Source organism: Danio rerio, chromosome 20 (genome assembly GCF_049306965.1).
Source record: "Danio rerio strain Tuebingen ecotype United States chromosome 20, GRCz12tu, whole genome shotgun sequence".
Taxonomy (NCBI): domain Eukaryota; kingdom Metazoa; phylum Chordata; class Actinopteri; order Cypriniformes; family Danionidae; genus Danio; species Danio rerio.
The window spans coordinates 24811894-24827760 of record NC_133195.1 but is presented as its reverse complement, the minus strand read 5'-3'; the positions used below and the strand labels follow the sequence as shown (position 1 = coordinate 24827760).

The following is a 15867-nucleotide window of genomic DNA, read 5'->3' as shown; positions in this document are numbered from 1 at the left end:
ACAATCCGTTCACGCCCATGTGACAATAATGTTTAGAGCCTTCATGCTTTTAAATGAAAATCATACATTTTCAAATTAGATTGTACAAATGTAAACACTTTTTCTGATTTATTTGATGTGACAAGCTAAAGGATGTGCATGTGTGTGTGTGTGTGTTTTTTTTCAGCCTAAAAGTGCCAAAAAGTGCCAATTACATGTCAATGCAAAAAGAGACAATAGAAAATAATGTGCTCTGATCTGTCTCTTTCGTTTTGTTTTGAACAAAAAATTATGGCAGATTTTCGTATGTTACATTTTGGCAAATCTGTTGTTAATGTTTATACTGTTTGCTAATGTTGCTGTGGGGGCTTAGGGGAGGTCCCATTAACAGTTTTGTTGAAGAATTTGCTTTCTTTATTCTAAAAATCATACATTTTAGTCAGAACTTGTCATAACATAAAATGATATTTTAATAATCCAATACTTTTATATGCAAAGCCAATCTAATTTGAAGTCATTAACAAAACATTTTATTGTCATGATCACCATCCAGTTTCACTGAATAAATTCAAGCAATTTACACATTTTTTGTTTAAATAAATAATTCATTTGTGTTGCACAGAAGAAAATCGGAAAGAGTCTAGTCAAACAGTTCCAGAGCTGCACGTTTAATTGATTAAAAGTTGCAATCTTAATTAAAATACTAATGCAATGTCATTATTAAATGACAGCAATGTAGCTATATATCAATAAAACTGATTTATAAAACAATAATGTTTAAAAAAATGTCAAACCAATAACTTTATCTATTAGTCACTGAAACATTTGTTTAAATGATTCATTCAAAAACGATGATTCATCCAGTGATAAAAGAAGTGAAGTATTTATGTACTGCATATTAGATAACAAGAAGAGACCCATGATTTCAGACAGCAAAGTTAAAATCTTGTCTGTCTGGTGCACTTACACAGCACATTCCACAATGTTTGAGTATTAGTTCAGAGGGCTCTTTTGTGGCACATTCAACCACATGAGCATTTACACCAGAGCAATTTAGTCAATATGTGTTTTGAAAGTGGATAAGCCTTTTTTGGAAATAGGCTCATTTTATAAGTCCCCTAGAGTTAACAGATTGAGTTTGCCATTTTTTTTAATCCATTCAGCCTATTGCTGGTTCTGGTTAAGCGGTGGTAAGTTAGGATGATTCTAAGGGCCCACAAACTTTGTGGGCCCCAGAGATCTGCTTTATTAGTACAAACATTACTAGCAGGCTGCTCAAACTCAACTTTTTTCATATCGTCCAAAATTGCTAGCAGCTCCATGTGGGCAGGAACACTTTTTTTGACTCCATTGAATCAGGTTAGACCATTAGCATATTACTCAAAAAATTTCAATAATTACTATTTCATTTTTAGATTCTTTAAATCCTTTTAGACCCCATTTAGTCCTGCATTTAGCATCGTCCATTTGTAATCAAACTAATAAAAACGCATCCTAAAACCAAGTGCAAACAGGACCTGAGTGCGTCTTGAATTATTTACTCAGCCAATTTGTTTAACATATGTCATTCAAATTAAAGAATAGTTCATTTCATGATGCTGCTTTGTTAGCTAGCCATTTAGGTTTGTTGAGGAATTGTTATCATTGTAGTTAAAAAAAATAAAATAAAAAAATAAATTAAAAAAATAAAAGCAAAGTTGTGCAGCTCTGCATTGTTTTTAAACACAAGGGTAAGTAAATGATGTCTGAATTGTCATAGTTGGCTGAACTGATACATTACAGTTGTAAACACCAAACAGAGGAAGACGGTTTGAAGCTCTGTAGATGTTAAACTGGAGGTGCACTATAACGGACCTCTGCACTGAACTTGTCGTTTCTCTTAGGCAGAGGTGGTTTCTTACGAATGTCTCTCTTCAGGATCATCTCCTCGTTGGCGTATATCGGGGCTTCTGCATCGTCAGAATGGTAGCCAGACTGATAGCCGCTGGTCTGATTGGACGATTCAGAAGCTAAAGACTCTTTACTCTTGCAGCGCAGTAATGGGCTGTGGACAAAAGCATGAACATGTTTTTAATGTTAGTGAAACTGCGTTAGTTTGTAGCTGTACTGTAGTCAGGATGAATGTGTTACCTGAAATTGAGTGGCCTTTGTGCCTGACGATCCAAAGCTTTCATCTGTTCACGTGATAAACCCACTCCACAGTCCACGTGGCCATCCTGTAGAGAGAAATGTCATTTGTTTTAATCATTATAAGTTTTTCGGGGTTCCAAATCAAATAGCTGATTTCCAGGGATGTCCAGATCTGATCATGTGATTGGAAAGCGGACAAGATCATGCGGTTTCAGACTCGATCAGAATCGGTATGACATCACTTTGTTACAGAGACGCTATTGGTTCAATGCCGGCAAAGAACACAACACGGAAGCAACTTGAAGTGGAAAGCGTGAGTATGTCTGTGGTCTGGATGTATTATAAAGTTGATAACGATAACATTGCCATAGCAAACTGTGAGATATGTAAACTTGGGATTGCCTGCCAGGTATTTTAAGTTGAGGTGCTATTTGTTTTTATATTAGAATTTTTTATATTTACTGTTGCACTAAAGTCCAAAAGTGAAGAATTTATGTTATTTATTACTTGATTGTTCAAGCTACCTCACAGAAGTGCTCTGTTTGTTAACGGAGTTGTTGAACGTTAAAATAAGGTGAATTAAATTAAAAATATGGAACATACTGGATCTATTTGATCACTCTTTATTAGTCTTTTTTTATGTATTATAGAATTATCAGATCGGGTTTCGGTATCGGTAGATACTCTAAATAATGATACTCCAAAAACTATTCGAACTCGGATTCGAGGGCAAAAAAACCTGATTGGGACATCCCAAAGTAAAACCTAATATATTAAACCAAAAATGATTCATACTTCAGATATAATTTTTTATTTTCTAAAATATAATTTTTTAAATTACAAAGTCCTGGTTTGCGTGAATCTGACGGACAGCAGGGAGACAGGCTAATGAATCTGACACTGCGTACTAACAACACATGACTTGGCAAGCTTGCTGTCTGTACCAGATGCAACATGGCAAAACTATTTAAAGGCATTCAGAGCTATTAGGAAGCACAGAATCATACACTGCACTCTCAACAAAATGGACAGGTTTATAATCAATGCAATGCAATTCAATTCAATTCACCTTTATTTGTAAAGCACTTTTACAATTTAGATTGTGTCAAAGCAGCTTCACTTAGAAGACTGAGAAGAATTTTCAGAGTTTAAGTTCAGTTCAGTTCAGCGTGGTTTATTATTTACTGCTGAGAGTCCAAACACTGTAGAGCAAATCCATCGATGTGGAGACTACAGGATAATGAGTCTCAGAGTGTGTCTGAGCCTGGAACATTATCAGGAAGGCTATTCCAGAGTTTAGGAAACATAAATAAGAAGGCTCAACCTCCTTTACCTGACTTTGCTATTATAGGTACTACCAAAATACTTTTGAGATCTTAAATATAATAAATATTAAACATCATTATCATGATTAAAAGTACATGATACTTTACAGATGTGGTTGGTTTGTCTGAGATCTTCATGTTTAAATTATCTGTTTGCATATTTTATTCTATTTTATTACATTATAAACATCACTTAAATTGGTATTTAAACTTACATTGGTAGTGTTTAACAATTAATAGAGTGCATAATCATTTTCATAACACTTTTTACTAATGTGCTAGCTGCAAAGTCACTGAAATAGTAAATTTTTTATAAAATACAGTTAACAAGTTGCTGTTGCAGATGGTTAGGACAAAAAAAACTCTTTTAAAATGGAAAAGATACATTTTATAATGTGTTGCAGAGTGTAGTTAGGACACATGTAAGGGTGGACAACAAAGTATTGATAGATCATACTAACGGTTGGCTGAATTATTTTTGGTTGACAGTAATCTGTCACATACAGTTGAAGTCAGAATTATTAGCCTACCTGAATTATTAGCCACCCTGTTTATCTTTTTCCTCAATTTCTGTTTAACAGAGAGATTTCTTCAACACATTTCCAAACATAATAGTTTTAACAACTAATTTCAAAATAACTTTTTTATTTTATTTTATTTTATTTTATTTTATTTTATTTTATTTTATTTGCCAGGATGACAGTAAATAATATTTGACTAGATATTTTGCAAGACACTTCTATACAGCCTAAAGTGACATTTAAAGGCTTAACTAGGTTAATTAGGTTAGGCAGGTTAGGGTAACTTTCTCCAAAAGAATAATATTATCAGACATACTTTGAACATTTTCTTGCTCTGTTAAATATCATTTGAGAAATATATAAAAAAAAAGAAAAAAAAAATCAAAGGTGGGCTAATAATTCAGATTTCAACTGTACTGTACCTTTCTATCAAACAGTTTTATATATTCTATTGAGATATACACCTGTGTCTCACCCTTAAAGCAGAAATATAACTGATATTACCTAATTAATAACATCATAACATCTAAATGAACTAGCTTTATTATATCCTTGAATATTCGTAAAGTGGATAAGGTCTGTGGAAGTGTATTCACCATTACAGTGGTATGCTCCAGGGGAATGTCCACAAAACCTGTCATATTCACTGGCACACCACTGCTATTCATCTGCTGAGGAAACCTGTCAGGAGATGCAGAGGTGGACCACTGTTAATATTCTCTTTTTTCAAATGTAATAAAATCTGCAATATTTCAGGTTGATGATTCTATCAAAGGCTGTCTAATCAGCAGAGAGAGTAGTCATTACAACTAACCCGAGAGGCGGAGCGTTATCATAGTGGAGCTGTGCCTCTGTGTTGCCGGCGTAGAAAGATCTTTTAGACGTCACATTTAGGTGAGGAGCCACCAGTTCCTCCTCCATCTCTCCGTTTGTCAGCGGGATGTAGTCTTTTCCATCCTATCAGTGGAGACACAGAATACATGTAAAATACAAAGATGTACATTTCATCATATGAATGATAAAATCATTCATTTTTGGCTGCAAAAATGTAACACTGTTACAAAACATATCTAACCATCCTCACAACAACATACATTTTCTGTGTAAAAAATAAATAAATAGATGACTACAACCTTACTAAAGTGTAACATTAGAACTAACTAAAAGTAAATAGGAATATTAAAAATGTATATAATTGTAATATATGGATGAAAAACTAATAAAAAATAGAAATAAAATGACAAAAGTACCTAAACTTACTACTTGAACTGAAGTAAACAAAATGAGAGGAACCATCTACTTTAAAATATGGAAGAAAAACAAAAATCACTGATAACATTAGTAAAAAAAAAATTATAAAATAATAATAATAATAATATTAATAATAATATCTTTCAATAAGGGCTAAAACTAACATGAACTAAAGTTGATGAAGAACTGTTTATTTCAAATTCGTGCTAACTAATGTTGTCAAATATTGTTTAACAAGTGGATAGACTACAAAATACAGGGTGGGCCATTTATATGGGTACACCCTAATAAACTTTTTGGGAATTTCACAAGAAAAAACAATGGTGTGCTTAATTTTAACGTAACTTTATTCTTTCATGAGTTATTTACAAGCCCCCTCACATATACTAATGTGCCACAAACAGGACCTTAATGTCACCAATCATTCCCATTTTATTAAGGTGTATCCATATAAATGGCCCACCCTTTTTTAGATTACATAACTAGATTAAACAGATTACAAATATTAATCATATCTTAAAAATATATCAATTATATTTAAACAACAGTCATTTAGGCTCACCAAAACATGAAAAAATTACTAAATTAAATAAAAAAATATATATGTTTTTTTAAACCCTGGTCAATTTTATCTATATCAAGAATCAATTTCTACTTCTAAAAAATGAAATAAAATAAAATAAAATAAAATAAAATAAAATAAAATTAAATAAAATAATAAATAAAATTAAAAATTGCAAGAAAAATATACTTGGAATGAAGTCTAACCTGTTGAGCACTAGCTTGTAGCAGATTACCCAGATGCTCAACTAACTGAGTAAAAGTTGGCCTGTCTAAAGGTCGATCAAGCCAGCAGTCCAGCATGGTCTGGTATCTGACAAAAAAAAAGAAATCACATCAAAGTCACTGTAGGAGACCTACTAAACAAATCTAGAAACCTTAAAAATGTAGAATAATGGGGACATTTTAAAAATGTGAAATATATTTATGTACATTTCAGGCGTGGCGTAATCTGGAGCTCTCATTCTGGTTCCCTCTTTAAGTCGCCTGCAGAAAGACTCATCAATGCACACACCTGGATATGGAGATGCACCTGCACCAAAGAAAAAAATGGTCAACGGGACATGTCAAGCAAATACTGTAGGTTTAAACTATTTCCAGTAGTATTGTTTATATAAAGCTTCTTTACTGATATTAATGGTTCAGTAAAGATCCTTCTATGGATCTTTGTTAGAGCACAGAATCTGCCCTTTTCCAACCACAATGCTTTTGCGTGAATTATTAAGGAGCTTCTATTAAATTATAATCAATCAGTAATGTGCTATAAAAAACAACATACTATGAGGTGTCATTATTCTCCTTACAGTTTACCTATTGGATATTAAAAGTCGACTTATTAGAATGAACAAATTACTTTCAGCAGACCTAGAATAACCAAAAAAAAAAACTTGAAAAGAGTCTTTCCACTGTAATATTATGGATGAGTTTATTAGTACTGTATTCCAAGTATTGAAAAATAAAGAGAAAATAATCTGTGAGAAAAAAAACAAAAAGCTTTGGCCACCTTTATTTAAACTTTATTTTTATGACATATAAACTTAAAGCACAAAATCAAATGTGCCACTCCCTCAGCTTTCCCTATGTATATGAACTATAGCTTAACAATATTATTTTAAATGATTTCTTTTTAATGAAAGTTCCCCAAACAGGAAGCTGAAATGCAGTAGTTATATGTGGGAAAAAGTCAATAAGAACTCTGTAAGCTCTGTTATAATATTATGCTATGTTAAAATCAATATTATGATACCAAGTGAGAAGATCTCCCAGAGCAGCACGCCGAAAGACCAGACGTCACTCTGTGTTGTGTACACGCGGTCAAAGATGGTCTCAGGAGCCATCCATTTGAGAGGAAGACGAGCCTGTGGCGATGGAGAGAAAATATTCAAGTGTGGGTTGGTGTATTTTGCTCAATAACCAAAATTAAGTTTATGTGTATAGTAAGGGTCCTTACATCTCCTTTACGAACGTAATCAGGGTCTTTATACACGTCTCTGGCAAGCCCAAAGTCACAGATTTTCACCACACTGTTTTCAGAGAGTAGGATATTTCTGGCTGCCAAGTCACGATGGATACACTAAAATGGATACAAAGTGGCATTTAGACTGATGTAATTGTATTTAAAGGGGCAGTTCAAACAAAAAATATATATTTTGGCATCATTTATGCATTCTCCACTTGTTTCAAACCAGTTAGAATTAGTTTTTTTTAAGATGAAGTAAAAAACTCAAGTAGGGATGCCAAGAAAAGTCATAAGTTACAACATGCTATGAATGTCTATGGTTACTGGTTTTCAACATTCTTCAAGACATATTACTTTAAGTTTAACAGAAAAAAAATGGTTTGAAACAAGACAATAGTTAGTAAATGATGCCAGAATATTCATTTTTGGAATGAGCTATCGCTTTAATTACAGTAAATGCTAAAGTTTTTTTTGTAGTTGCAATGTAAACACAGTCAAAGACGATGACTGTCATTTTTACCTTTCGAGAGGCCAGAAACTCCATGCCTTTGGCCACCTGGAAGCTATAGCTGATAAGGTCCTCCATTGTCAGATGATCCCAGTCTGAACTCTCTATACATGAGCAGACGACACCAAATACAGATTCAAGACTAGCATTTACTGTAAAAACACTAGATTTAAAAAGCATCGTGAATATCTTGGGCCCTATAAAAGCTTTAAATGCCGTTTGTATTTGTTTGATCATTTTTATGAGAGTCAAGACTGAAGTAATGATGCATGAACAATTCAGCTTTGAATCATAGAAATATTTTACATCTAAAATATATTAAAAGATTAAAGAATTTAGTATGAAAGGATAGTTTTATTCAAAACAACAGAACACAAAAGATAGTATCATGAATTTATTTTTTTTTACTAATGTGTATGTGAATAGTTTTCAAACATTCTTTAGAATATCTTCATTGTGTTTAATGAAAAAAGAAACTTGAAGCTGACTAAATAGCTTTTTTTTTTAATTTTGGGGTGAACTATCCCTTCAAATTAAAAGTAATATTCCACAATAATACTTATTTTTCTATAATATTTTAACAAATAAATGCACAACAAACTTTTTAAAAACATTGTTATGTCCGGACCAGTCTAGGGTCAGTGGGAATAATAACAAAAGTACAAATAAATAAATAAATAATGAAATAAATAAATAATGAAATAAAACTTTTAAATACTCAATTTAGGGTTTTCCCCTTCTCCTGTCCCAGCTCACAACATGATCACAACCAGTTTATTGAGAAATAACAAGGTTCATTCTTTAAAACAATAAAGATCTCAGAATCATCTCTTCGAAAGGGAATCCAGGCCAAAATAACAAACAAAAAGACAGCTAACTTGCGGGGAAATAATCCTAAATTACCTGCTAAAATAAAAAGTACCCCAAATAAAATGACAACAAACTTTCCTTTCTCTCTCGCTGCCACAAACCAGGAGAAAACGTTTTAAAGGAAATGGCGATTCCCAACCTACAGCTTTAATTTAAGTAAAAATAAAATATAGTTTTAATAAGTGAAATCAATTTTTACAAATTTTTTAATTTTTTAAAATTTAATAAGTGAAAACAAAGCACACAGGCTCAGATCTAATATGGCGAGCAGTTTAGAAAAGAAATAAATTGTCAGCTAACGAAATCAGTCAATCACACCACTACTTCAACAAACAATCTAGGGCAGGAGATAGGAGACAAAAACTTCTGACCGATCGCATAACTTTAAAATTATGCTTCATATGGTTACATCTAAATGAACTTAATCATATCACTTTCCAAATCTTTGATAAATACCGCCATTAAAGTCCCATTAAACAACACAGATAATCCAGCAGACGAATATACTGACCCTGCTCATCCTGCAGCGTTTTGTAGGTCTGTTCCCCCGTCCTGGTGCACACAGCTGTCCCGGTGCAGATATCCAGTCTAGTGCTGGTTCCCAGACCCAGATCCCCCTCACGTGGATCCTCATCCTGCTGAACCTCCCTCCTGTTTGGCATTCGTGGTGTCCGTTTCTGAAAAATAAGACATGAGGATCTGTTTACACTGCTGTCGGTGTGGCTGTTAAGTTAATAGAGATGCTTTAGACATGAAGTACTGTATCAACATGTCAAACACCTTTAACCTTGAACAACATCTATAGGCCTTACAGTTTTTTGGCTGATGCCCAATGATTTATACTAGACTACTGGATCAATCAGACCACATTAGAGAATACTGGTAAAATGAAGATCTTCAAAATCACACAACTGTCTAACTTAACTAGTTGAAATGTCGTTTTAATAGAAATTACCTTGTATGGACTGTACTCTCCTCTTTTGCTTTTCAAATAGCTGGAGAGGTTACCATGTTTACAGTACTCTACAATCACCATCAAGGGTCCTGGAAGAGTGAGAAATAGAGAGAGGATTTAAAGTTGGCACACTGTGTTTTTTCCCAACAGTACACAATCACTTTGTGGTCTTTTTTTTACTATGACGCTATGTACATTTTTTACTATGTACATAAAAACATTTACACAGTTGCTAGTGAGCAGCTGTGAACATCATAGAAAGGGAAGGGTAGGAAGAAAAGGTTTTAAGTCTGCAAAAAAGTGGAAGTTGTGATAGTATGTTTTTCTATTAGCATAAATGATTTCTTCAGGTGAGACACTGTAGGTTAAAACTTAAACTTTCTGTGAATTTTGACATTTTGAGTCTTCCTTGATACTCATAAGATGTTTTGTTTCATCATTCATTCATGTATTCATTTTCCTTTGGCTTAGACCCTTTATTCATCAGGGGTTGGCATACTTATCCGCCAACTTATCAAGCATATTGTTTACACAGCGGATGGTCTTCCAGCTGCAACCCAGTACTGGGAAACACCCATACACTCTCATTCACACACATTCACTACAGCCAATTTAGTTTATTTAATTCATCTGTACAGCATGGACTGTAGGGTAAACCTGATCACCAAGAGGAAACTTGCGCAATTATGGAAAGAACATGCCAACTCCCCACACAGAAATGCCAACTGACCGAGCCAAGTTGTTTTTAAAGAAGTTTTAAAGAGGACTTTGCTTGTAATTTGCGTAATATTATAACCTTTCATTATACAAAAATGCGTGTTTTTTTTCTTTCATTTTTTTTCTTTTTACACAGTATAAACTGAGTGATTCAAGCATATGCCAAGTTCCATTGAGCCAGATTCTAGTATGACAAACAGAATAGATTTACTTAACCTGTTCAGGTTTAGGGCTAGAATTATGTGCAAATGTGTACATACTTAATATGAGAAACCTTGTAATAAAAATACTTGCAATAGTTTAATGTAATTAATTATCTATAAAAGTATGATGATAACTATTAGTTCATTTTCACCCTGTTCACCTGCTGTGTTTTGCTTTAAGCATAAAAAAAATCTAATGCAGGCTTGATTTGGTCCATCAAGGTTTGCTATTGGCCAATCTTATGTGATAAGACAGCACTGAACTAGTAAACATCACTGTTGCATAGTTAGTTAATCATTATGTTGAGTTTAACTAGAGTAATGTGCTCATCGATATAAATAATAATTAAAGAGGGCAGGTCACTTTGAGAGCTCGGAAAAGGTATGATGACGTTGATGTTAGACAGGATCACGAGTTTTGGTGAGTGTGAGTGTAGGAAACAGAAAAGTGAAGGACACCAATAAAAGTATAAAAGTTCTATGACATTTCGTGTCATCTTTACGAACGCAACAATCACTATAAGAGAAATGTCATTGCAAGAAGGAGGGGAAACTTTATATTGAAAGATTATGAGGGAACATGAACTAAAAAAAGACATGCACATATGTTTTATAAAACATATAAGACAATATTCCATTTAATTTTGATTTGATTGTGACTTCAAAAAACAGAACTCACCTCCTTGTTTGGTGCAGGCCCCTAGAAGGTTGACCACATTGAGATGGTGACCTATATGGATGAGGATCTTCAGCTCAGACATCAGAGCGCGGTACTCACTGGAGGTAGCACCCTCTGTTGGAGATTGAGAAAAGTGCTGTCAGTTGTGCACTATGACAGGTTTTGAAGTCTGTGAACAGATGCCTCGTACCCTTGAGCATCTTCACTGCTACTGTGGTGCAGGTGGTGGCCTTCTCGATGCCATATGCAGTCGCCTCCACAACTTGACCAAATGCCCCTCTGCCCAGTGGCTCTCCTGGAAATCATGACATTATAATTTTTTAGAAATTTTGTTTTCACCATCCAAAATAAATAAAGTTATTCAACATGTGCACCCGATAGCTCCGCCCCTTCCGCTACGTGAGCAAACCTGCGGTCGTTGAGTGCGTGAAGTGTCCATCATCACACACTTCATTTTACTGGCTGAATGAGTGCATCGAGTTTTCAGTGTAAATGCACTACTTACACTGTTCATACTACATAATGGCGTAGAATAGTGCATAAGTATGCGATTTGGGACGCAGCTAGACTTAAATGTAGCTAACATTAAAGATTGTAATGAGTAAGTTAACTCTCTAAAACAAGACAGGGTGTTACTTTTAAATAAAAAATAAAAAAAAGATTTTGTCTTTCTTATATTGAATGAACTAGAAAGCTGGAACAGTCCTGGTCTGTTGACATCTTGTGGTATTTTTATGATTGCTTTTTATTTCATTTTTAATATTTAGCCAAGTCTCACCCAGCTTCAGTCTATCTCGTGGGAATTCCCACTTGCTTGCATCATAGGTCAGTCTCTCGCAGTGCTCGTCCATTGGCATATCATCTGAGTCCAGAATAATTGACAGGTAGCCAGTTTTCAGATCTCCATCATTAGGCTGTGAGGGAAAGAAGAAGAAGGCATAGAAAGAGTGAGTTTATGACAAATGAGGGTCAATGAGGGTCAAAAGGAGAGAAAGAGAATGACTAACTGCACAAGACCACCGGTTTTGTCCAGCTTGAGCCTCTCACAATCAAGCCCTCATTATAAAGACACCCACTAATGAGTTACTGGAAGCCACTATCAGGCTCAGAGGCAGATTTATAGCCAGGGTACAGCAGGACGGAGGCCCACGACTGACGGGTGTACGTGACACACCGCAGCAGAATGTGGGACGGGTGTACAATAGAGACAGCGTAAGCAAAGTCTGGGTGGTCAGATCAGATGATTCTGAGTGTATGTGCCTGTGCAGGTCAGTTAGAGAGAGAGAGAGAGAGAAGGAAAACAGAGGAAAAGGGAAAGAGGTGGAATGTTACCCGCTTCCTGTTGCGGATGACGAAGACGATGAGGAGCCAGAGGAACATGGCAATGACCACGGCACCAATAGGCATGATCAGCTCAACATTCATCTTTTCTTCTGCACCTGTGGGATGGAGTATGTAATTGATCAGAAATGCAAAAATTTGAGATATTTTTATGCTTAAACACAAATAAATTAAAAAAAATAAGCAGAAAGACAATAAACAACCAGACCATTAAACAGAGTGATAGACAGACAGAAAGACAGACAGATGATAAAAAGACATATAGAAAAAAACAGACATGTTGACACACAAATAAGCAGACAGACAGAAAGACAGGCAAATAAACAGGCAGAGACAGACAGACAAACAGACAGACAGAGGTTAAATGATAGATAGGCAGACAGACTGACATAACAATATATAGACAGACCAATAAACAGACAGTTGGACAGACTGATAGACAGACAGAAAGCCAGATCAATAAACAGACAGTTGGAGAGACCGATATACAGACAGACCAAAAGACTGAAAGATAGACCAATAAATAGAAAGACAGAACAATTTACAGAAAGACAAACTAATAAACAGACAGTTGGACAGACTAATATCCAGACAAACCAATTAACAGACAGACAGATGATAAACAAACAGAAAGTCAGGGCAATAAACAGACAGACAGATGACAAACAGACATATAGAAGAAAAACAGACATGCTGACACACAAATAAGCAGACAGACAGACAGACAGGCAGGCAGGCAGACAGACAGACAGACAGACAGACAGACAGGCAGGCAGACAGACAGACAGACAGGCAGGCAGACAGACAGACAGACAGACAGGCAGACAGACAGACAGACAGGCAGGCAGACAGACAGACAGGCAGGCAGACAGACAGACAGACAGAAGATAGATGACAGATGGGCAGACAGACAGACATACCGATTTACAATAAACAGATAGACAGATGATAGATAGACAGATGAAAAACAAACAGAAATACAGACCAATAGACAGAAAGATAGACAGATGAAAAACAGAGATACAGACAAATGGACAGATCAGTATTCAGACAGACCAAAGGACAGAAAAAGAGACCAATAAACAGACAGAAAGATAAAGAGACTGAAAGACAGACCAATAAACAGGCAGACAGTTGGACAGACCGATATACAGACAGACCAATAGGCAGACAGACAGACTAATAAACAGAGACAGAGAGAGAGACAGATCAATAAACAGGTGGACAGATGATAAACAGACATATAGAAGAAAAAACAGACATGCAGACACAAATATGACAGACAGATGGACGGATGGAGGGACAAAGGGAGGGAGGGAGGGACGGACGGAGGGAGGGAGGGAAGGACAGAAGAAAAAACAGATATGCTGACACAAATAGACAGACAGACAGACAGACAGACAGACAGACAGACAGACAGATAGATAGACAGATAAATCAGAAAGACAGACAGACAGACAGACAGACAGACAGACAGACAGACAGACAGACAGACAGACAGACAGACAGACAGACAGATAGATAGATAGATAGATAGATAGATAGATAGATATGAATTGTTTGCTGCCCTGACATTATATCTAATCAAAATAAGCCTACAAAGAGTATACTCTACAGCAACATGAAGCCAAGGACAAAGTCAACCAGGGTTAACCAACATGACATTTTTCCTTTTCTTTTGCATATTTTCTTTTCTGTATCAGAACATGCCACCAGTCAGCAAAACACTACATGCCAGATGTTCCAATTCATTTCTCTGTTCCTCACTATTATTTTTTTCAGTAGTCGAAGTGATGTAGAAACAGTAAAATCGAGGGAAGAGTCACGTACACACTCAGTCTCTGTTATTTGTGTGCCTATGCTCGTCCAGTCCTTTCTAAATGTGAGAAAGAGACGGAAACATATCAAGTTGTAAGTCATGAAGGAAAATATGTGACAGAGAGAGAGAGGAGAGAGAGAGAGAGAGAGAGAGCGAGAGAGGTTGGAACGCCGCTCTCATCTTTGTATTCTGGGATTTTTCTTTGTTTTCTTTTTAGCACTCCCGAAAGGATGTGCAATAACAGAGCCCTCTTCCTGACTGACTGAAAAGAGAGCTATTTTTGCCACAAGGCCTTGATTAAAACAAAATCTCGCTGAGGATAAAAGCCAGTGGAAGTCTGAGCTCGCCTCACACCCATTGATAGAGAGCGTCTCCTCTTAAAATAGGATCCTTTAGTGAAACTACTACGTGATCTTTTACATTTACTGATAAAACTACTACAAATCTACATGCTCTTACTCAAGAAACATTAATATCACACTGTAAATTATTATGATTTTACAGTTAAAAAGAAATATTATATACACTTGAAGTCAGAATTATTGGCCCTCCTGAATTATTAGCCCCCCTGTTTATTTTTCCCCAATTTCAGTTAAACAGAGAGAAGTTTTTTTTCAACACATTTCTAAACAAAATAGTTTAAATAACTCATTTCTAATAACTGATTTATATACCTTTGCCATGATGACAGTAAATAATGTTTGAATATATATTTTTCAAGACACTTCTATACAGCTTAAAGCAGGGGTCTCAAACTCGCGGCCCGCGGGCCATTTGCGGCCCTCAGTGCAATATTTTGTGGCCCGCGCCGACCGCTGCACACTGACAGAATCAGCGGAGCGGGGAGAGAGAGCGCTCCCCGCTCCGCTGATTCTATCCATACACAGCGGTCACTGGCATTCCCCGCCTGCCATGTTAACAAAGGGGCGGGGATGACGGTGACGTTACCACGCACCCCGCCCCTTTGTTAGACGCTGTGACGGGCGGGAAGTGTTAGGAGGGAACTCGCGCCGGCCAGAACCAAGGTAAGCTGTTCCCGCCCCTGCCTGCCACTTAGCTACCTATCTGCAGCCTGCCACCTACCTAGCTACAGCCTGCATCTTATATATATTATAGAGAGATACAGACTGGTACAGACTGATGTGACTGGAGTGGGGTGGGGGTGTTTTATTTATACATATATACGCCTTTTTTTAGGTGAGGGAATGGAAGTTTTGAGTGAGTTCCCCCACTTTTTTCTGTGTGAGAAGTTATTCTCCACCTTGAACTTCAATAAGTCAAAGTACAGGTCTAGACTTAATGATGATCATCTTCAAGCCATACTGAGGGTCTCAACTGCTTCCGCTCTAAAGCCAAATGTGGTTCAGATTTGTGAGATGAAGCGCTGTGAAGTCTCTGGCAGCAAGGAGTAGGCAAAAGATGCCATGTTCAGAAGAACTGTTCATAATCTTCACTCAATGTTCTATTAATGTTCAGGACACTTCATGTCCAGAAGAAATAATTAAAACTGTTAATAATGACATTTGAGGACTTTTTTTTTTGTGAAATC

General features: G+C 35.9%; 1 protein-coding gene across 2 annotated transcripts in view; it reads right to left on the bottom strand.

Moving 5' to 3' along the window:
• Window positions 1–727: 727 nt before the first annotated feature.
• Window positions 728–15867, bottom strand: part of kdr (kinase insert domain receptor (a type III receptor tyrosine kinase)) — a 56644-nt gene continuing 41504 nt past the window's right edge. Inside the window, 15 exon segments of one of the 2 annotated variants that reach the window (NM_001024653.2) lie at window positions 728–2023; window positions 2110–2195; window positions 4552–4636; window positions 4770–4912; window positions 5975–6080; window positions 6200–6299; window positions 7014–7125; window positions 7218–7340; window positions 7747–7838; window positions 9116–9281; window positions 9560–9648; window positions 11159–11272; window positions 11349–11453; window positions 11937–12072; window positions 12491–12597. In NM_001024653.2, the coding sequence (NP_001019824.2) occupies window positions 1807–2023; window positions 2110–2195; window positions 4552–4636; window positions 4770–4912; window positions 5975–6080; window positions 6200–6299; window positions 7014–7125; window positions 7218–7340; window positions 7747–7838; window positions 9116–9281; window positions 9560–9648; window positions 11159–11272; window positions 11349–11453; window positions 11937–12072; window positions 12491–12597 (1781 nt within the window). In that variant the 3' untranslated portion in view covers window positions 728–1806. 2 annotated transcript variants of the gene reach the window in all.